Source organism: Carica papaya, chromosome 8 (assembly GCF_054855325.1).
Source record: "Carica papaya isolate Zhongbai chromosome 8, ASM5485532v1, whole genome shotgun sequence".
NCBI classification, from domain to species: domain Eukaryota; kingdom Viridiplantae; phylum Streptophyta; class Magnoliopsida; order Brassicales; family Caricaceae; genus Carica; species Carica papaya.
Window position 1 is genome coordinate 249,697 of NC_142316.1, and position 22,243 is coordinate 271,939.

The following is a 22,243-nucleotide window of genomic DNA, read 5'->3' on the forward strand; positions in this document are numbered from 1 at the left end:
ATAGGGTAGAGCAAATTTCACATATTATATAGTTTTAGGATCATATAAATATGTTATGTAGAAATTACAATACAAGTGCTATTAAAAATATTATATATTAATTTAATTGTCATTCTTTATATTTTGATTCCTTTGGTATTCCAATTAATTTTGATTTATCTTCTATTCTTTTATATTAAGCATTAGATATGATATTTAGTAAATAAATATATAAATCTCGCACGTACGTTAATATTTTAATTTTATTGTTTGATTCAACTTTTAATAAAATTCACGACAATTCAAATAATTTTAAAATTTAAAATTTTTCGTCTTGCGATCGATTACCTATGTTTTGACGATCATTCGTACAAAAATTTTCGATAAAATTCAATATTTTAATTTAGACTGTTGTTTTAATTTTATTGTTTGATTCAACTTTCTAATAGAATTCACGACAATTCAAATAAATTTAAAATTTTTCGCTCGTGTTTTGACGATCATTCGTACAAAAATTTTCGATAAAATTCAATATTTTTCGAATCTAATTTTTTTCGGGCTAGCTCGCGAGCATTTCGACTACAATCTTTAGTCCAAGTATTTACCAAAACTCAAGAATTCACATTCAAAGTGGAGTCATTATTATGAACTTGGTTCTTGGTATTCTAATCTTTTAGGCAAAAATAACATTATTGGGTTTGAAAAGTTAAGCACGGTTAGAGAAAGGCGTTGAACAGCCTAACTTATTTGACTAAAACCCCAATCTCCTGCTCAATGTTCGTTTCTTATTTGACTAAAACAGGGTTGAACCCAAAATTTAAGTAAAATCAGATCAAACCAAGGAAAAAGAAAAAGACAATCGGTGGATTCACGTGTGTGTGTGTGTATATATATATATATATGTATATGTTATGTGTTATGTGTGTGTGTGTTAGGGATTGATGCAGAACATTCAAAGTAGAGTTTGAGGAAAACTGAAAATACCAAAATCTATATTTACACGGAGCAAAATTAATGAGAATTCTCTTGGGGGTGAGGGGTGAGGGGGGGCGGCTATGGAGGAGTCACGCTCTCAAATTCATTGCACCCTCTGATCTTCACCTGAACCAGTTTATTCAATCCTTCTCCGCCATTGATCACCTCGCAACATTGTCTGCGTGGCGCCTGTACATCCAATTCCAACTTTATAAACACTCCATAAATATATATATGTGTGTGTGTGTGTTGCACAAATTACGCAGAAATTGCAGGGCAGAAAATGGAGGAGTTAATAGAATTTAGAATTTCCTTACCGACTTCCAAAAATCAGATGCGAGGATCGGAGCAGAGACGTTGAAAATTTCAACAGCCGAAGCAAAGCCATGATCGGGTCGGTCACATTTTTCTTTTCCCTCCGACTTGAATCGTTTATGCGTGCTCAGGGTCTCACCCGGACTGACTTCTTTGATCCCATCCAAGAAATATATAAGCGGCCGCTCGCACGGGTCGGAGCTCAGGGTTTGAGTATCGAAGGTGAAAGGTTCCCGGCTCCAACTCCTCCATGATTTAAACGTCAAGAGAGCTGTTCCTAGCTTCTTGGCGGTGACTAAAGATGGATATAACTGCACTGTGTAACCCCATGAAACCGAAGCGGACCAGTTACGTTTTAAATCATAGCAGAAGCTGTGTTGGAGAGCCCTGTTTGGATCCAGTTTATAAGCACTGATTAGCAATTTTAAAGAGTCTGTCTGGGATTTTCCTGGAACTATTGACTTCACGTAATCTAGATGGTGAAGTGACACCAATGGCGCCACCGGGTGCGCCGCTAGTAACCCATATGGATCCCCTCGTATATCAACCTGTATTTAATTCACCGCATTAATCACTCAACAACACCCACATAGATCATATATACATATTTATATATGGTGGGAATTACTCAGTGAAAGAAAAGGAAAAGGAGAGACCTGATGAAAACCAAGCTCTTTAGTAAGCGGGACGCCAATTTCGTTAATGCAAGCTTGAATCTTCTGATCAGAGCCGTAAAAAGAATGGTATCGATCGATGCAGCCATCTAAAACCCTAACCAGATGAGCCGCCAATGGAAAACTAATAGCAAACCCGCCGCCACCATAAGCCATGGCGTAAGAATGCGTCACGTCTTGTTCCACGCTTTCAGAGTTACCACCAACATAATACATCTGGTTATGATCGTATTTCGACAATACATTCACCAAATTCTCCACGAAGAACACCGTATCATCATCCCCCAACACGAACCACCTCACGTTCAGCAATCCAAGTTCGAAACTTTCCTTCACTATCCGCGCTATCCTTACCGCCGACCGCGACCCATACCAGCACGTGTACTTAAACCTCGAGGTGTCACCGGAGATTTTGTAAGGAGGGGAGGCGTCCGACAACGTGGCATTCTCCGGAGGCTTCTCGTCCAGCCAAACGAACCCGCGTGTGACATTAGGTTTCCACCAAAGCTCGCTGTACCGCCGCCGCTTTTCCCACGTCTTGGCCGACCCGCCGACTCCAAACAGGAGATGGGTGATGTTGGTGACCTCCCGGGGATTATTTATCTGCTGTTTTGAGATGCGATAACTCTCTGGGTTGAACACAGAGAAACGTTGGTGGAAGATAGTGAGAAAGAAAGCCAAGTAAAAGAAGAAACAGACGGAAGCGAGTGTGCAGAGAATGGTAGATGCTTTGACGAGGAAGGAGAAGATTTCGACTGGGCTTACTATTAAGGGTTTTGAAGGTTTTAAGGAACTACAAATATGAGTTTCTCTTGTTGACGACATTATTTCTACCATAAAAACTCGTAAACACCACTCTGCGTCTCTGCGAATTAGGAAGAAAAGAAGTGGGGATAAAGACGGATTCTCTTAAACAGAAACTCTAAGCGTATATATATACATACATATATAATACGTGTGTGTTTGTGTTTGTGTCTGTGTACATATATATATACACACACACAGACACACACACACACACGCACATATATAGTTTCAAAAAAGGAGATTGAAGATGTAAGCTTTGTTTACCAAACAAGGAAAGTTGGGATAGAAGGAATATTGTGTGTATCTACGTCCTTTTCTTTTCTCTCTTTGCTTCCTTGTTTATATATAATTCTTTTTCTGCTCGCAAACAATTTGTTCTTTCAGGATGTTTTGTATATGAAGAACATATTTATAATGAAACAAATTTAAGACTGTGTTGTAAATCAATCCAGTCACGAAGAACAATTATGAACGTTATGTGTTTTTGTATTTAATATAATAAATATATATTTATTCTTTATTTTCAGTTCTTGATAAATAAAGGAACTAAACTAACATACATTAATATATATATATATACATATATATACAAGGAAGTAGTTCTTAATGAGCTCATTACATATATATATATATAAAGATCATATTTTTATAAAGTTAGAGGTTAGAAATTCGAGTTTTATTTTAATATAAAAATAAATATATATACCCACATGCATATACTTATATTTGTACATCCATACACACACACACACTTATCTATTAAACTGAAAATTCCAAATGTAATTTTTTTTATTTTTAAAAATATTTTTTTAAGTACGAAGATCTTTATTTAACTACAAATTTAAAAAAATAAAAAAATAATAATAATAATATAGCATTTATCTATTTAATTTTTTAAAGTTTAGAGATAAAATTTAATTTTTAACGTACGATAATATTATTTTTTTTAAATTTGAAGGTAATTTATAAATATAAAAATAAAGCTAGATTTACATCATACGCTATGCAAGAATATAATATCACTTTTAAATTCATAATGTAATTACGGCGTAAATGCATATTTACGGCCTTTGATTGAAAATTATGCCTGTAAATAATGGTATTGCAAGAAATAAAATTGATTCAATTTTTATTCGAATAATTAACACGAAGGACATCGAACTAGTCATCGTCTTTTACGTTGAAAAATCTAGTTGTTCATGTAAATATATTGACAAAGATCAAGTAATTGACCTCATCATAAAGTTCTTGCCATACGAGTCTTTTTGGTAATTTTTCTTACATCTCTTTCTCTCTCGGAGCCTAAATATCACATATGCTTTTAAATTTTCAAGAGTCTCGGGTTCCAGAAGTGCATGATAAATACCGTCAAAGCCCAGAGCTAAAGTTTTAGACACTTTGGGTACAGAGAAGATGATTAAGAAAGAGGGTATTGGATGGGTTCCCATCCCATGCATGCAAATATACCCTTCACCTGTGAAAATAATTATAAACAAACTACTCTTTTCTTGAACAGAAATTCTCATTCTTTAAATTAATTAGGAATCACAGACAGAGAAACCCACTCAAGCTGAACCAGAATGAGTTGCAGTTCCTTCACAATATTCTATATTAACTACTTGAAAAAGGAAGTGGAAAACGACATCTCCTGCCCATGTGCAATTCTGTCACTCCCCTAGAACCCTTACACTCACCTCTCTCTCTCTCTCTCTCTCTCTCTCTCTCTGTCTGTCTCTAGATTCAGACCTTGCTGAACCAACTCAATAACCCTAATCAAGACAAATCGCAACCAATCACTTTAAGCCCTTGTTACACAGATTTAGCACTTGGTACTTGTCAAACCTCATCTATCTCACTTTTCCTCTTAAGTACCTTTTGGCTATGTGCTAGATCTACTACTCTATGCGCATATATATATATGTACTTTCAAATCATTAAGGCAATTGCCATTGATGGAAACTAATTGTTGGGTATGACTTAAATTCCTTCTCTATAACATCCCCTCACTTTCTCTGCAAAACATATTTAAGTGAAAGAAAATATGCCATCAAATTCCCTTTTGAGTGAATAGAGAAAGAGACAACCCTGTGTGTCCTACGCCTATCAATTCATATAATATATATATATATATGTATGTACACGGGATATCAGTCATTTTCTTTTCTTTTTGTTTTTTTAATTTCTGGCCTCATATAGGGTGTGTGGCCAGGTGGGTGGATAGTGTATACGGATAATTATATTATACGTACAGAGGAAGAAACAAAAATTGCTTAGATAGCGCCTGTAAGTGTTGACGAGATAATATTCCCATCTTGAATAAAAAAGGATGGAGTTGAATACTTAAATGGATTGATTCTCCGGAGTTGGTGGGTATTTTGGAGGTACTACGAAGATGAGAGAGAAAGAGAATGAGGAAAAGGAGAGAAGAAGCAGGACGCAAATGGATTTATATGAAGAGAGTCCTGTAACTGCATCAGACCTGGTGAAGACGATGATAATAATACAAGAAAAAAAAGAAAAAGAAAATCGATGTTGTGATGCATCTGACTTATATATATATACGTCTGTGGAAATCCATCTGTCAAATATGTGTATATAGAATAGTTTACTCTGTGCGTCTGGTTTACATGTCAGTCAAGTACTGAATGGGAAAAAGAGCTACTTCACAATATTCTATGTAGTTTTTTTGTTCGCTTTCTTCTCCCCCAAATACCCTAATTAGTTTACCTACAAAACTCTTTTTTTTTTTGGGTTATAATTTTCCATCTCTCCTTTCAAACACAATGTTCTACTTGATTTGTGCTTTGAAACGTCAACTAGCTCTTGTGTATTATCTAACTTCAACACATGATTACTCCCTAACCATGCATATAACAAAAAGATTATGAAACTACGATTCTTTCTCCAGGAAATTTCTGTAGTTGCAACTCCGATAATCACATATCAAGACCAAAAATCTTGACAGAGAATCAGTCATGGATACTGTTAATATAACTTTCAAATAAAAACAGCTACTTCAACTTATATCTACACAATTTATTAAGAACAATTTGATGATGTATGCAATTCCCTCGGGTGCAATGAACTGAGGGTTGAACAATATTTCCCCCATGCCTTTTTTTTTCTCTAACTTTATATTGTTATTACAGTTGCATCCTGCTTATAGACAGCCAGTTGAGCTAATTAAACTCAACTCAAAGAGGGCTTGACTTCAATGTCAAATTAAGAGGAAACTAGGAGAGAAGTTATGGAGGAAAGCATACAACAAATATATAAGCAAAGGACTTGTTGATTAGTACTATATATATATATATATATATATACTAGTTACTTCACCTTGGGCGGTTCTCCAAGCCTGAGCTCAAGATCTAAATCATCAAACGATCTAGGGCTAAGTTCAAGTTTCTCTGGCTGGATATCATGATGCTCATAATCTGAACCTGGCTGTAGAAAGAAAGGTTGTGATGATGCACCAAATCTTTTCCTCTTCTTGCGGCCTATACTCTCCTCCTTACCACCCACCACTGTCGAACAACTCCGATGAACCACCAAATTCAAGCTCAGAGACATGTCATTCTTGGGGTACTCCAGCTTGGCTGATTCTAATATTCTTGAGTTTTCTTGGCCTTCGGTTAATCTGGGATCAGAAAATTGCTCATGTTTCTCTGCAAAAGTGTATGACTTAGATTTTGTTGAAGAAACAAGGGACTTGTTTGACTCTTCTTGGATAACAGGAGAAGCAAGAGGAGGGAAGAAAGTATGTTCGGGGTATTTCCCTCGTTTATGAGGAGCTGAAACACTGGAAGGTGAGGACAAGGAGGACGCAAGAACACCATGATCAGAATTAGGGTTAGAACTATAAACCAAAGCACAAGTCTGAGATGGATACTGAAAATCAAAACTCGAGAGTGGGTTTTGAATGTGAGTGTGATGATCTTGATTTTCTTGGTGAACAATTTCATTGTCCTGACATAAAGATTGCTTCAACCTGGCTCTATCTCTCCTGTGAACATTCATGTGGCCACCTAGAGCTTGGGCTGATCTGAATTCTCTTCTACAGAAGCTACAAGAATAAGATCTTGGAGGCCATATACACCCTCCAAGTGCCCCAGCTGCATCTTCCGCAAAGGCTTGCTCTTCCCACGAATCATCATATGTTGAGTTAGTCGTTGAAGAAGCTCGAAGATGAGAATTACCGAAGCCGTGTCTCTTCCTAGTCCACATCCAATATGGTGGTTGCTCCATTATTGTTCTGCAAGGAAGACCAAATTCCTAGTGGAGTCTAAACTGGAGGTAGAGAAGATGAGTAAGCACCTTCAAACTCCATGCTGCAAATTCTGCAATCTATAAATGAGAGTAACGGATGTGATTGGTTAGAGATATTTGTTTATGGAGTCAAGGTGAATTAATTGGTGGGTACTCTACCTCTGCTCTTTTTAGACGTTTTTTGTTTTTGTTGATGGCCTTTAATGGCCGCTGGGGGGGGAGCCATAAATTTCTTTCTTATATATTATTCTGCTATTTTCCCTATAAATGCTTATAAAATTTGTGATGTGGGCTCCTGACGACAAACACTTTGATCATCTGACTGAAATCTCATAATAGAGATTTAGCAGAAGAGGTGGCATGAATCCTGGTCTTATATTTTACAAATTAAGCTTCTCATGTCTTACTCGGCCAGTTATATGTATTATTATTATTATTATATATATATATATATATATATTTTTTTTACTTCTCGCCAAAGTTATACCCGAATGGGAGCACGACACAAAGAACTGAACCCACCACGCCAATTAGAATAAAACTTTTACTCATTGGACTATTATCCCCTTAGTTACAAACAAGAAAGACAGAACTTCACAGAAGTCTCGTATAACTTGGAAAGAACTAAGAAATGGACTTCTTGTACAAAATATGATGCAGACTGACAGAAAACTGAAAGCGTAGAACAAGAAGATAGAGGAGTCATAAAGATGTCAAATATCCTTGACTTAATTCCTTCTTGCTTTGATTAATAGTTCCTACCCCTATAAGTACTCAGTGCACTAAATGAAACTACAAACCCACAATTTTGTTGAGTGATGAATAAAATGGAGTAATAGGGATGTCTGTAAGTAACCTCACATGTCAATGATTAGGGATGGGAAGGTGCTTGGATGTGAAACTTTGACAAGGTACTCTTCAAAATCAAAAGAGTGACTTATACAGAGGTTGTATGTAAAGTGTGAGGGAGCGACAGAAAGTTGTATAGAGCTCACCCCCCACAACTTTAAGCTGAGCCCCTTCAACTTCATCCATCTTTAAAAACCCAATTCAAATCCTTCTATTTTACACATGACATAACTCGGCTCACTTCATTCCAATCGACCCTTTATATTATTCAAGTTTTACCCACCATTTTCTTCTCAAACCCAAACCCATTAGCCCCCATTAAAAGTTGTACACACCCATTTCTCCTCTGAATTAAGCCAACCCATCTGCAAAATCAACCCATTTTCCCAAAAAAAAACCCAAACTTTGTTTGAAGCAAACCCATAAATTAATCATCCCAATCCACAAAACCCACTACTCTTCTCCATTAATTCTCTAGAATTTTATTTAAAACATGAACCAATGTTGTTTTAAATTTACAAAGTTATTCACAAAGAACAGTAATGAAGTGTGTGTGTATATATATATATATATATATGTATGTATGTATATATGTATATTCTTGGTAAAACCCACCTTTTACTTTCACATTTATACTGTTTGCATAGTAATAAATGATAAAGTTTTAATGTATGTTATTTTACGGGTATGAGAAAATCATGTTTGTTTCAACTTTCAATAGTCACAAACGGTATCTGACTGGTAAATTTGGGATGAATTTTACCACCGAATCGATATCGATAGTATGTGAATAATATATTTTTTTTTCTTTTTTACCCCTATATAATATATTTAATTTTATTTTTATTATCATAATTTATTATTTATTTTATTAAATACAAAATTTTAATTTGTAATAATTAATTATTTAAATATAAATGTAATTATATTAGTAAATAATTTAATTTTTTTTATTATATATTTCTTATATACCACTTACTATTGTATAAATAAGTAAAGATAAATTATTAATTTGATTGAAAATACAACTATATCATCCTATCATGTAAACAAAAATATCTCATTAACATACATTAATATACAGTCATTCAAACATAAAAAAATTTTGTCATCCACGTCTTATGTCATTGTCATTTAATTACTATTATTACCATATATTAATTAATCATCACTAAAATTTATTCAAACTTTCTTCGATCTTCACCTAACCCTCTCCGTAAAACACAAAAGCGGCACCCTCACCTTTCAATCCTCGGCCCATTTTTCACGGTGCCATCGATTTGAAGTTACTATAAAATAGTGGGGAAGATGACGTAATCATACGAATGAATCTCCAACGCGATGACGTCAACGGTGAGGTTCACCTTTTTTTTTTTCATTTAAAAGTAGAGATTTTTTTAAGATGGTGGAGTGGATGGTATGATAGAAGGATGCAAGGATTGTTTTGGCATGTTGTTTTACTTATGGCTTTGAATTACATCTAACTTAAAAGGTTATATATGCTTAAAGCTTTTTCTACCTTTCTAGGGTTTTTTTTCAATTACATCAAATTTTATAGTGTAGTACATATAGATATATGATGACAATGATGTATATGGAAAATGGGTTATGGTGTATTTAATTTTGTTAGTTTATTGATTTGATATATATATATATATATATATATATATATACATATAGACTTTTCTTTTTTCTCCAAAAACACCTTTTAAGCATAATAATTGTTGATAATTTCTTTTGTACCAAGTGTTGATTAAGCTATTAAAGGAAAAATTTTCAACACATTAAAATTATAAATTATATCTTCATAGTATATCATACCTTAATTTTAAATATATATATATGCATGATGGAAGGTGAGGAATTTGTAAAATAATAGGCATATACTTTTATAATTTATATAATTAATAAAAATTAAATTTATCTTTTATATTTAAAAAAATTCAAAATAGATAACTATCATATATATATATACATACATATATTATCAAATTGATTATATTTTATTCAAAAAAATTTAAATGGGTAAATAGTATTAATTTATTAAAAATTATATTATATTTTTATATTTATCAAATTCAAATAGATAACTATTATTTCATGATATACTTAAAAAAATTCAGATAGATAATTATTACTTGGAAAATTCAAATAAGTAACTACTATTAATTATATTTTTATATTTAGAAAATTCAAATATATAACTATGATATAAAATATATTATTTTCTAATATTCATGAATATCAATTATTTTCGAACCAAAAATTGATCATTATAAACAATAGATATTAATATGGTAATAAATAATAACACAATATAACAAAATAGTCAAAAAAAAAATTTACCCATGTAGATATATACGTGTTGGCCTGAACTTTATATACATACAAACATATATACATACATACATACATACATACATATATATATATGTAATATATGATTTTATTTTGGCCCAAACAAGGTGCTACATGAGATGTGGTTTGACCAAATTTTAATGGTATTTAAAGAAACGTGTGGCATCATGATAAGTCACCAACTCAAAACCAAGCACTTTACTCTAAAACCACATCTAAACCAACAAACTATATAAATATATTTATGAAAATAAAAATAATATATAAATTGGCCGCCTGTTTTAATTAGAAAATATTAAATTAAATAATTATAATTAATTTATTTAATTTATAAATTACAATCATACCAAATCTCAAAACATAATAATAATAATATTAATATTAATATTAATATTAAATTTTAACAAAAGGATAAATTAGTGTTTGGTTTGGTAAGACGTAGCCTTCCAAGATGTTGTCTATCTCTATATTTTGCTTGTAGTTTAAATAGAGCTTTCAATGGATTACATTCACTCATTCATTCATTAATCCATTCCGAATTCTAAATTTAATTTATTATTTTAGCGATATTAATATCATATAATGAGTTCGAATTGTTAAATTCTATAATTTTTATGTACTGGTTAAGAAATTATATCGTTAGTTGATCGGTATGTATGTTTCTGTTCAGGGTTTAAGGTAACTCGATAGAGTTGAACCCGTTACGGTCAAGATAAACTGCCAAGTACATTTGTGTTTCGGGTTTAACGCGACCCAGTAAAATTAATTAATTATTTTAGTGTATCATGAGTTCGAATAGTTAAATTTTATAATTTTTATATATTGGTTAAGAAATTATATCATTAATTGATTGATATGTATATTTCTATTCAGGGTTTAAAGTAACTCGATAGAGTTGAATCCGTTATGATCAAGATAAACTGTCAAGTACATTTGTGTTTCGGGTTTAAGGCGACCCAATAAAATTAATTAATTATTTTAGTGTACGATAAATATTTCTATTATTTTTTACAATATCATGAGTTTGAATAGTTAAATTCTATAATTTTTATATACTGATTAAGAAATTATATCATTAATTGATCGATATGTATATTTCTGTTCAGGGTTTAAGGTAACTCGATAGAGTTGAACCCGTTACGGTCAAGATAAACTGTCAATTACATTTGTGTTTCGGGTTTAACGCGACCCAGTAAAATTAATTAATTATTTTAGTGTACGATAAATATTTCTATTACCTTTTACAATATCATAAATTCAAATAGTTAAATTCTACAATTTTTATGTACTGGTTAAGAAAGTATATCGTTAATTGATTGATATGTATATTTCTGTTCAGGATTTAAGGTAACTCAATAGAGTTAAACCTGTTACGGTCAAGATAAACTGTCAATTACATTTGTGTTTCGAGTTTAACGCGATACAGTAAAATTAATTAATTATTTTAGTATACGATAAATATTTCTATTACCTTTTACAATATCATGAGTTCGAATAGTTAAATTCTACAATTTTTATATACTGGTTAAGAAATTATATCGTTAATTGAATGATATGTATATTTCTGTTTAGGGTTTAAGGTAACTTAACAAAGTTGAACCCGTTACGGTCAAGATAAACTGTCAAATACATTTGTATTTCGAGTTTAACGCAATCCAGTAAAATTAATTAATTATTTTAGTGTATGATAAATATTTCTATTATTTTTTACAATATCATGAGTTCAAATGGTTAAATTCTACAATTTTTATATACTGGTTAAGAAATTATATCGTTAATTGATCGATATGTATATTTCTGTTCAGGGTTTAAGGTAACTCGATAGAGTTGAACCCGTTACGGTCAAGATAAACTGTCAATTACATTTGTGTTTCGGGTTTAACGCGACCCAATAAAATTAATTAATTATTTTAACGTACGATAAATATTTCTATTACCTTTTACAATATCACGAGAGAGTTCGTATATTAGTTAAGAAATTTTGTTGATTAATTAATATGTGTGTTTCTGTTATGAATTTAAGATAACTTGATAGAGTTGAACTCGTTACGGTCAAGATAAACTGTCAATTACATTTATGTTTCGGGTTTAAGACGACCCAATAAAATTGAATCCGTTATGAATAAGAGATTATATTACGATTGTCGTATAAAATTAATAAAAATATTTAAAAAAAATTGGGAAAATGTAAAAATTGTAGGTGAGGTTTTTGGGTTGAAGTTGCCACTCACAATTCCGTTGCTGGTTTAGCGTGACATGGTGGAGTCCAACCCATTACGCCACGTCACCATCCCTTCTCCTAATCTCCATATATAATCTCTCTTACTCAATTCAAAACTTTGTGTTGCAGAGAGAAAGAAGAAGAAGACGAAGAAGAAGAAGAAGAAGACGACGATGGAGGGGCTAATTCCGCTGGTATACAAAGCAATAGTGCAGTACAGAAACGGAAGCCAGGGATCGCCTTCAACTTCTTACATGCGACTGCCTGGTGATTCAGGTCGTTTTCAAACATCTGATTTTCAGCTTTTTCCTTCTAATAATCCTCCACCTTCTACAACAGCAGCAACTGCAGGTGCTCAGATTATGGTGTCAACGGGAGTTCAATCTCCTGTTTATCGATTCAATACTCGTCGAGTTATTGCCTGATGATTAATGTTTTCAATTTTAATGGCGATGAAAGCTTGGGGAAGATCAAGCTAGAAAAGAAAATGTTTCAATCTAGCAGCGAGGAGGAAAAACCTAAAGGGGTTTTTTCTCTGTTAGCTTTATGTGCTTGCTGTTGTTCTGATCTGTGACAAACATGTAAATATATTATACTATTTGGTTTGTGTAATATCATCTCTGTTTTTTTTTTTCTCCATCTTCGTAATTATTATTGATCCAAAAACCCCAAATATCAAATAAATTCTCATCTAAATCTCTTCATTTTTCAATTTTCTTTTTGAATTCTCATCTAAATCCCATCTGCAGTCTGTTTTTTTCTTTCTCCATCTCTCATTTCGCTTTTTCTTTTTTATTAGATGGTAATAAGAATCTCAATTTTGCTGCAAAGTAAAATTTTTTCTTTAGACGATGAATTTGGCTTTATAGAAACAGAGTAATGTCTCTGGAAACGTCGCCGGAGAAATCTCCATGAAACATCAACAGAAGAAGAAGATATCCTGAACTGGGAAAAAAATATTATCTGCTGCTCCAAAAACCCAGATCAGGGTATGTTCTTAGATTGGACCAGTAGAAAACGACAAGGATGAATATTGTATAAATCTTTTCCACAAACATCACGGTATATGATATGCTTCTGTTTTTAGTATTGCCAGAAACTATATTTGTTTGTCAAAGTTTGAAAAGATTTGTTTTGTATTACTGCCATCTCTTTTTGTATAGACATGCATTTACAATGTGAATTGAAGAGAAGTAAGTACAGAGATTAGAACTAATATATTATTTGTTCCTGCAGAAAATGATAGTGAGTTTAATATGTTTTGTTCGGAGGAAATATTAGAACAGAGGTGAAGAACCCAACCATTAGAATAGAGTAATATTTGAATTACCAGTGTTTGTTTTGGCAAGTCAAAAAGGGACTGGTCATGGGATAGGATAGGATTAGGTCACCATTGCTAAACAAAATTTTCATGCCAAGAAATTTAGGAAGTTTCTCAAGATGTTTCAAAGTTTTAGCGGATGAGAAAACCATATTTATTGTTGCAAGTATATTATCAGCATAAATAAGAACAAAGAGATCAGTTAATTCCCATCTCAAGATGTATGTGGAATAATAAGTTGAAATAGTGAGAGATCAAGATTTTAAATCTTGAAACTTTGTAAAATGATTGAAGTGATTTGGGATTATGATTAGTTTTCAAGACTTTGTATGGAAGCATATTCTATGTGTGCTGCAACTTCTTTCTTGACAAGTTGAATAGCTGAAAAAAGGAAATTCTGACATAGAAGAATGAGTACTAACGTATGCTTCCAAATTTAGTGGTTTGAATATCTTAGTAGTTGAAATAGTCGGGATAAGGAAAGTCGAAACTAACGTGGATGCACTAAGAATCATGTGAAAATGAGGATGTGTGCTTCGTTGAGTTGGTCGAAATCTCGTTGGTTTTAACTCTCGAGAGAAAGGGTGAATTCTGTTGCAATCTAAAACTAGTGCTATTAGAGAGACCACGAAAGAGTAAGGTATGTCCGGTGTCAACAATGCAACAAAATTTTCGATGGATTAGTCCATTTTGTTCACGTTTACGAGGACAAATGATGCGACGTTGAATGTTTTTCGAGACCAAAAACTTGATTTGGAACAATCATCGACTAGTACTATAAGACACATATGACCCTTTGAGGATTCAACATGAACAAGAGCCTAGAGATCACAATGAACCAAGTCAGGAGCACTGTCAAAATAGGAGAAGTTGATTTAGGAGTTAAGCTAAGATAATTGTTCTTAAACGTGAACAAATCTCCTAAAATAACCATAAGATTATGACAACTAATTGACTTGTTCAAATAGCTATGCACGCTTCACTTGACATCTGCATTTTATCGTTTGGTTTGGAAGAAAAATCTGTTAATCATGGCTGCTTCAATGGAACCCACCATTTTTATCTCCTCTTTCTTCCCAGAATCCCTCTCCTTTTCACTACCAGAATCCAGCTCCTTCCTCGATTCAACCCTCCGCCATTCATCAGTTCCACAGCTCTTTCGTCTCTTTTCTGCTTCCCAGCTTCTTTCTCCATCTTCCTCAGACATACTCCTGCTCGGTCTTCCTTCTGTTTTCCCACGGACGCTCCTCATATCAAGCCGCTACGCACCCAACAACCCCCCCTCTCGTTTCTTCCAATCCTGAGAAGCTCGGCAGCTTTAACGAAACCCGAAACACGCACCATTTTCTGCACGTCGACGATCGGGCGTCGGAGGAGAAACCAAACGTTCTAGTTTTTCCCGTAAATCATGGCCTGGCTTTGGGTTAATTACGCCAAGATTTGGGCCTTCAGATGCGTCATCGTCAAACCCACAAGAAGCCGCGATATAATCCCTCCATTAATTAATTAATTATTATTACCCTAATTAATTATAAATAATATTAATAATTTAATATCCAAAAAAATGACGTCATTATTGAACAGTTCATTTTGTAACAATGGATCCAGACAGGAATTTACACGTTTTATTTTATTAATAATTAATACTTGTGATCACGACTGCTTACCCGCCCTTAATATTTTAATTAAATTTAATAAAATATTATTTCGTAATTTTCGATTTTTCTTTCTCCAATTTTTAAAATATTTAATTTTTTAATAAATTAATTAAAATAAAATTCTCAAATTATTATATTCAGAAAATGCGATTGGATACCGCTAAGTCGCATTTTTTCAATAATTTAATTTATAATTTTTAGTCGGTAGAACCAGAAATTTTAAATTATAATTGATAGTCAAAAATATTAAAATTATGTATTTATTAATTAAATTAATTTTAATATAAGTTTGTCAATAAGTTCCATTATGTCACCTTTTATGGAATAGATCAAGAGTCAAAGCATACACTTATATATATACATATATACATACATATATAAGAATATAAACTTATAAATTAATTAAAAAATAGCTGAGTAGAGTAAAATAAGTTCACGTGAAATGGGTTTTTTTTTTTTTTTTAAGATAATAGAAGATGATATAATGTCAAAATTATATATACCTTAAAAAAAATAAAAATAAAAAAATTAAATAAGTGAAAGGAATTTGTTTTAAAATAAAATAATAAAATAAATATTCTCTGAAAAAAATAAATTATTTTTTATTATTTCAATATCTATAACCATTTATATTAATTAAAATTACAATATTTTTAATACCCACAATTTAATTTTTTAATTAAAAATACTTTTATTTAAAAATTATATTTAAATTTAAAATTTTGTTTTTTTTTTATTGATATTATTTAAAATTTTAAATCATTATATAAAAATAAAAACTAATCATCATATTAAAATTATTAAATTAAATATTATAAACGGAACGCTAACACATAATATATTATGAAATAATAAAATTTATATTAATTATATATATTATTTTTGAAGTGGGTCCACCGTCTGCTTAGTTTCACAATTCTACAGTTTATGAGGGAAAAGTGACCGGTTACCGGTGGCGGAGGTGCTATATATGGAAGCTTCTCAGATGGCCGTTCAGGTTTTTTCCGAGAGTGGAAAGCTAGGGCCCCCTGCTCGCTTCTCTTTATCTCTTTTGTTCCTATCCAGTTCAACAGTGATACTGATACAGACATGGAAGCCAACGAATTTGAATAGCATCTTGTTTTCTTGTGATCCAAAATTTTCTTTCGTGCTTGGTTGTTTGGTTGCCGACAAAACTGAAGCGAAATAAGAGGAGGAACGGAGAGCCAAACGAGTTTTTGATTTGAAGAAGCTTAAGCTAGTGTTAGGTTATCTCAAATTCGAAAGACTTTCTTCGTTTTTTCTTTTTCATTAAATGGATTCCTTCACTTTCTTAGCGGCCAAACAGGCTTCTCGTATGTAGGATAGAATAAATTTCTGATTGATGTTCATTTTCGCTGCTTGTGAGCAGGAAAAGCGACTTGCAAATCCTGCCTGAAGTGTGCTTGACTTCCTAGTTGCTGCGGCCGTGACGAGGAATCCATACTTTTGAGTCGCAAGTTGTGCCTGACTTCCCGGATTCCTGCGACCGTGACAAGAAATCCACATTTCGGTGCAATCGCGGACGACGCTTGGCTTAGTTTTGTTTCAGTCACTGGATTAGCTTGAATCTCTTTTTTTTTTCCTTTTTTGGTCTGGTAAACTGTAGTTTGACGACAGTTCGTTCTCATGAACTTCATGTGCCCGAAAGCCCTTAAAATAGAGTTCTCTTCTGCAATCTGTCTTCTTTAGTTTTGCTTTTAGTATCACGAATTATATTAGTTTGTGATACTTTGATTACTGAGAATAGGTTCGTCGGAGATGGGATTTTTGTTTCTCTGTTCAACGGGGCCACCGCTAAAAAGAAGAGCTGGTTTGAGGATAAAACAAGCAGGGAGAGGATCTTATCGGGGTAGTTAGTGAGCCTTTTGTGGATTCTAGGTGAGTTTCTTTATTAGTAGTAAAGCTCTTATTATTCTTAAAAGTCAACGGGATGGGAACTACTGCTGTGAGGCAATTGTTGAGGAGTCTTTGCAGCAATTCACAATGGAAGTATGCCGTTCTTTGGAAGTTAAGATACGAAAACCGAATGTAAGTTATTTCAAAAGCTTAGTCCTTTTCTGTGCATTTGACATCTGCAGAAGACGAGATTATACAAAGTATTTTACTCAGTTCGGATTATGCACTTTGATGAATAATTGAATGTCTCAATTTTCTGGCAAAACCGCTTTGAGAGGGAACTGTTTGCATAGGAACGCTTCGGAATTATGTACATTACCTTGCATGCTTTCTGTCATGGCTTGCCATGATGTCTTTTATAACAACAGATTTCTAGCTCTGATATATAGTTCCTGATTGTAATTTTGGGATTTTCTTGGGGTTTGTTAAAATCAGATAGGGAATAAGTTTTCTAGCTTCTGCTTTCAATGACAATATAGGGAAGTACCGTTGCTGATTTTTAAATTCCATAACCAGTTCTCTTGACAAACTGTTATTGTCGGTCAACATTTTGAGTTTCCTGTATTTTGTTTTTAAATTCTTCGTATGTTAATGAGGGAAGTTTCATATTTCTGCATATTATGGTACAATCTTGACCTCAGATAGTAAGTTGATTAATGTTTTGCATTTCTATGAAATTGACATCTTTTATGTTCCAGGATTTTGAGCTGGGAGGATGGATATTACGACCACCCAGAACCAAGGGTTACATTAGAAACTCTGTCAGATGATTCTTGGTGTAGGGGTTCCGGTGATATGATTCCTTTGTACCCTGAGACGAGCATAAAAACTGGTGGTTCTGGAGAATCTCCAATTGGACAGATGGTGGCTAATATGTCAAATCTTCAGTATACTTTGGGAGAGGGGTAAGTTCTTGTGGCTTCACCCTCTGATTAGTAATATTTTACTCCCCTCTTTGGTCTGATGACATTGTGCCCACTGAACTGGAAGAAGTTGTGTATGTTTTATAACTCATCCTAGAGAGAGTATATGAGATTCAAGCCTCATATATATTGATGCAAGTTACTTTGACCTTCTCGGCAATGCTATCATAATTCTAATTGTACCATTTCTATTCCACCCGACGTATTATTTTGGGTTTTGCTTCCCTTCTCTCTCCCTCCCTGAGTCTTGATCTTATTGGAGTGAAATTCCTTGCACCCTTTTTGTTATTGATCTAAATGGTACATAGAATAATTACTCACTTGGAAAGATGGAAAGATAATTGAAACTGACAGGTTTTCTTAATTTATCAGAATTGTTGGTGAAGTGGCTTATACAGGGAACCATTGCTGGGTTTTATACGATGATATTTTCACCAGCGAAGCTAACTCCAAGTTAGTTAATGAGGTGAGTTCACAGTCAAAATAGTTGGTGTAGAATGTGATCATAATTATGCGAATGCTAAAAAATATTACAAATGTTTCTCAATTGGCAGTATCCAAATGAATGGCTACTTCAGTTTGCATCAGATATCAAGGTAATGCTTTTACTGTACATCCCAACTTGGCTTCTGTTCATTAATGGCTACTTGCTGTGGAGGGTTTATTTATTTTTGCATGTATTAGGAAGACTTGGAAGCTTAGATGCTCAAATTTCACATACTTGCCTTTTGGATACGGGTAATATTTTAATATGTGATATTGCACATGCGCAGACTATTTTGCTGGTACCTGTACTTCCACATGGTGTTCTGCAACTTGGCTCATTGGAAGCAGTAAGTATTTTTCCTGTGTTTAATGCATTTCTTTCATTCTTCTCTCAAGTAACGAGGGTAAAGAGCAAATTGAATGCCTGCATGTTGATGTTGCTGGAAGTTCTTGCATTTTGGATATTACAAACTCTACACTAATATAATATAAATGATATGGTGGACCGTTTCAAAACTTGTGGATTCTTGGAATTATAGACCATAAATTTTTTTTTATTTTTATGTCAACAGGTTGCTGAAGATATAGCAGTGGTTGCTTATATCAAGGATAGATTTGCTGTTCATAGTGCTCCTGCAGTTGACAGTGTCAAGGTAGATAAATACACACTGTCGGCTTTCGACCAACCTGTGTCACCATTATGTATTCAAGATGCACTTGAGATATATAGACAAGATCAACTAAATATAGGTGGATTTGCAAGTGCAAATCCACCTAATCTTGGTGATGTGTCAACTTCACTCGGTCCTATAAATAGGAATCAGTCAGAGATGGTGGATGATAAGCTTCTTGGTTTGTCTTGTATAGAAGAACTACAAGAATATTCTCAACATATAAATTTTGATTTGGGAGTATTTGATGAATTTTTAAATGGAACTGTGAATGGTGATACTGCTGGTCATTTGCTGGAGCAGTTTTTTGGGGATCAAGATGCTGCAAGATATATGAGAATGAGTCCTTTCCTTAGCTTTCCCAGAGAATGTGAGTTGCATAAAGCACTTGGACCGGTTTTTGAGAACCAAGTAAATGAGTATCTGCTGGAGTCATTCTTTTCTAGAGGGGCAGCAAGTAACAACTCAAGATTCGTCTGCAGTAAAGATCTGGTAGACTGCATTGAACCTTTACAGTCTGATAAAGGGGATACAGAATATTCACTAGAAGCTGTCGTTACAGTTGTAAGTAGCAGCTCAGATGATAATTCTTCTGGTACATTGAACAGCCTCAAGAATTACACAACCTCGGCAGGACAATCTGCTGCTTCGTCTCAACCAGAGAACCAATCGGAAATTCGAGCCTCAGCAGGGCATGATTCAGTGCCATGGAGTCCACTTACATCTGCTCCTGTTGCCCAGGGTAATAGCGGTGTTACTGCATTTTCCTTTAAGAGTACATTGAGCACGGTAATTGTTAAAGATGAGACTGAAAAGAATGAAGGTTACATTCGACCTCGGAAAGGGAAGAAGACGTCCACTATGTGCAAAAGGAGTAGGCCATGTGAAAACCGAAGGCCAAGACCAAGAGATAGGCAGATGATCCAAGATCGAGTCAAGGAACTGCGAGAACTTGTTCCAAATGGTTCAAAAGTGAGTTTTTTCTCAGAGTTAGTATCTCTAAAGTGATCTAGATCGTCTGTCTTAATAGTAATTAATTTTCTTACTCTGGTAATTGCAGTGCAGCATTGATGGCCTCTTAGATCGAACCGTAAAGCACATGCTTTTCTTAAGAAGTGTAGCTGACCAGGCTGGAAAATTGAAACAGTGGGTAGATAAGGAGGTTGGTCAACTTGTTTCATGTGTTCTAGAATATTTTACTTTAATTATAATTAAATTATTCAAAATTTATAATTTTACTTCATCCCTCAAGGGAAAGACAACTCCTAGATGTAGCTATATCTTTAATGCAATAACCTCATAATGAACAGCCTCACTTATGTGGAGCGTCTTTTAACACCCTTAGCATGGACATTATGCAGTCAAGACACATGCCTCATTTAAGGTCTATTTGAGAAGGAAGAGAAAGGAAAGTGTAGGAGAATAGAATGTTATGTTCGTTATTGAATAATTTGACTCTATAGGAACACAACTTCAGGAGCAAGAAAATGAAGCCTTAAATAATTAATTACATCAGCCTATTTTTTGAAAATACACCCCTTCTATAAATAAAGAAATTAGTAATTATAAATATACACTTTCCAAATATGCTGGCGAAGAGATATTTCCGACTCCCAACTCGGTAACGATTGTCTGAAGTACTGGATTGCTCAAGCTTTTGATAAATACATCTGCAAGTAGAGAGTTTGTGGACATATAGGATGTGCAAGTCAGACCACTATCTAGTTTTTTTCTCAATCAAACGTCTGTCAACTTCAACGTACTTAATCCTGTCGTGTTTTATGTAATTGTGGGCGAAGTTGATTGCAGATTCGTTGCAAGATGCCTCACAATACTGTAATAGAAGACAGAGTCTGGGACGGGTTTCTACTGCAGGCATTGATGGAAAGATCAAGCTTCCAATCAGCTTGACTGTCCATGAGCATTTCAAAATCTTGTGAATTGCTTGCTACTATCGCATAGTAATAGAATTGATATCTACAGGCTGCTCTTGAATTTTGAGCTAATTAAAGTATGCGAACAGGTTACGACTCGCACCAACAGAAGGGCATCTGAAATAAACCAAGGCTACGAGAACGGGACAAGTTGGGCATTTGAATTTGGACGTGAATTCCAAATATGTCCAATAATTGTTGAGGATCTTGCATACCCAGGACACATGCTCATTGAGGTATTTATCTTTCGCATAAAGGTCATTTCATATTTTATTACCTGCATGTATCCTTCAACTTTTTTCCTTGCTTATATGGCGACTGCAGATGTTATGCAATGAGCCTAGCATATTCTTGGAAATTGCCCAGGTGATAAGAAGCTTGGACTTGACCATCTTGAAGGGAGAGGTGGATAGCCATGGAGACAATACATGGGCTCGTTTCGTTGTTGAGGTAGAGGTATTAGATTACTTACAAACTGTTCAAGCTACGAACTGCCAAAAACAGAGCCCAAAATTTCTGATACATTTCCCATTTATGCAGGCGACAAAGGGCTTTCACAGACTTGATATTTTTTGGCCCCTTATGCAGATTTTGCAGTGCCACCGGAACATTCCTAACGTTTTATAATGCAGTGCTTAAAAACCTTCATCCTGTCTTTGTGCAAGTGAGTACATACAACATGAGTGATCTAAGCATTAGTAGCTGAACTGCTACAAAATGCAAAAGTGAAAGTGAGTAAAATGTAAGTTAATCTGAAAGATAGTAGCCGGACTGCTCCATTGTGTCGTACGAGGATTTATTGTTTGTATGCAAACTGATATTAATGTTCTTAAATATTAGCAGCTGCTCTGCCATGAAATGTAGGTTAGTACTCGAACTGCAGGACATC

General features: G+C 33.8%; 4 protein-coding genes across 6 annotated transcripts; 2 read left to right on the forward strand and 2 right to left on the reverse strand.

The window, feature by feature from the left end:
* Positions 1 to 942: 942 nt before the first annotated feature.
* On the reverse strand, positions 943 to 2,836 carry LOC110808033 (glycosyltransferase (DUF604)). The gene is made up of 3 exons (XM_088209874.1): positions 1,926 to 2,836; positions 1,272 to 1,817; positions 943 to 1,143 (listed from the first exon to the last, which is right to left on the reverse strand). Exons 1-3 carry the CDS (start codon positions 2,778 to 2,780, stop codon positions 1,033 to 1,035), a joined length of 1,512 nt encoding a protein of 503 aa, XP_088066000.1. The 5' UTR covers positions 2,781 to 2,836; the 3' UTR covers positions 943 to 1,032.
* Positions 2,837 to 6,049: 3,213 nt separating this feature from the next.
* LOC110808002 (zinc finger protein 10-like) lies at positions 6,050 to 7,247 on the reverse strand. The gene has a single exon (XM_022033333.2). The coding sequence runs from the start codon at positions 6,993 to 6,995 to the stop codon at positions 6,078 to 6,080; it is 918 nt and encodes a 305-aa protein (XP_021889025.1). The 5' UTR covers positions 6,996 to 7,247; the 3' UTR covers positions 6,050 to 6,077.
* Positions 7,248 to 12,617: 5,370 nt separating this feature from the next.
* Positions 12,618 to 12,869, forward strand: LOC110824826 (uncharacterized). The gene has a single exon (XM_022055338.2). The coding sequence runs from the start codon at positions 12,618 to 12,620 to the stop codon at positions 12,867 to 12,869; it is 252 nt and encodes an 83-aa protein (XP_021911030.1).
* Positions 12,870 to 16,409: 3,540 nt separating this feature from the next.
* On the forward strand, positions 16,410 to 22,213 carry LOC110807521 (transcription factor EMB1444-like). 3 transcript variants are annotated; one of them, XM_088208767.1, is made up of 11 exons: positions 16,410 to 16,670; positions 16,814 to 17,472; positions 18,039 to 18,245; positions 18,636 to 18,729; positions 18,818 to 18,859; positions 19,037 to 19,096; positions 19,322 to 20,392; positions 20,481 to 20,582; positions 21,444 to 21,590; positions 21,679 to 21,810; positions 21,895 to 22,213. In XM_088208767.1, the coding sequence occupies exons 2-11, from the start codon at positions 17,375 to 17,377 to the stop codon at positions 21,979 to 21,981; spliced, it is 2,040 nt and encodes a 679-aa protein (XP_088064893.1). In that variant the 5' UTR covers positions 16,410 to 16,670; positions 16,814 to 17,374; the 3' UTR covers positions 21,982 to 22,213. The 3 variants fall into 3 exon arrangements, with proteins under 3 accessions (XP_088064893.1, XP_088064896.1, XP_088064894.1); XM_088208770.1 differs by having other exon boundaries at positions 21,679 to 21,804; XM_088208768.1 differs by having other exon boundaries at positions 16,410 to 16,665.
* Positions 22,214 to 22,243: the final 30 nt, after the last annotated feature.

Bases quoted from the DNA above. Each gene is read 5' to 3' on its own strand.
- LOC110807521 (XM_088208767.1), top strand. From the start codon at position 17,375: ATGGGAACTACTGCTGTGAGGCAATTGTTGAGGAGTCTTTGCAGCAAT. The intron at 18,860-19,036 runs GTAATGCTTTTA...GCACATGCGCAG, and splicing joins AGTTTGCATCAGATATCAAG to ACTATTTTGCTGGTACCTGT. The intron at 21,811-21,894 runs GTATTAGATTAC...CCATTTATGCAG, and splicing joins GTTTCGTTGTTGAGGTAGAG to GCGACAAAGGGCTTTCACAG.
- LOC110824826 (XM_022055338.2), top strand. From the start codon at position 12,618: ATGGAGGGGCTAATTCCGCTGGTATACAAAGCAATAGTGCAGTACAGA.
- LOC110808002 (XM_022033333.2), bottom strand. From the start codon at position 6,995: ATGGAGCAACCACCATATTGGATGTGGACTAGGAAGAGACACGGCTTC.
- LOC110808033 (XM_088209874.1), bottom strand. From the start codon at position 2,780: ATGGTAGAAATAATGTCGTCAACAAGAGAAACTCATATTTGTAGTTCC. The intron at 1,818-1,925 runs GTCTCTCCTTTT...AATTAAATACAG, and splicing joins AAGAGCTTGGTTTTCATCAG to GTTGATATACGAGGGGATCC. The intron at 1,144-1,271 runs GTAAGGAAATTC...TTGGATGTACAG, and splicing joins CATCTGATTTTTGGAAGTCG to GCGCCACGCAGACAATGTTG.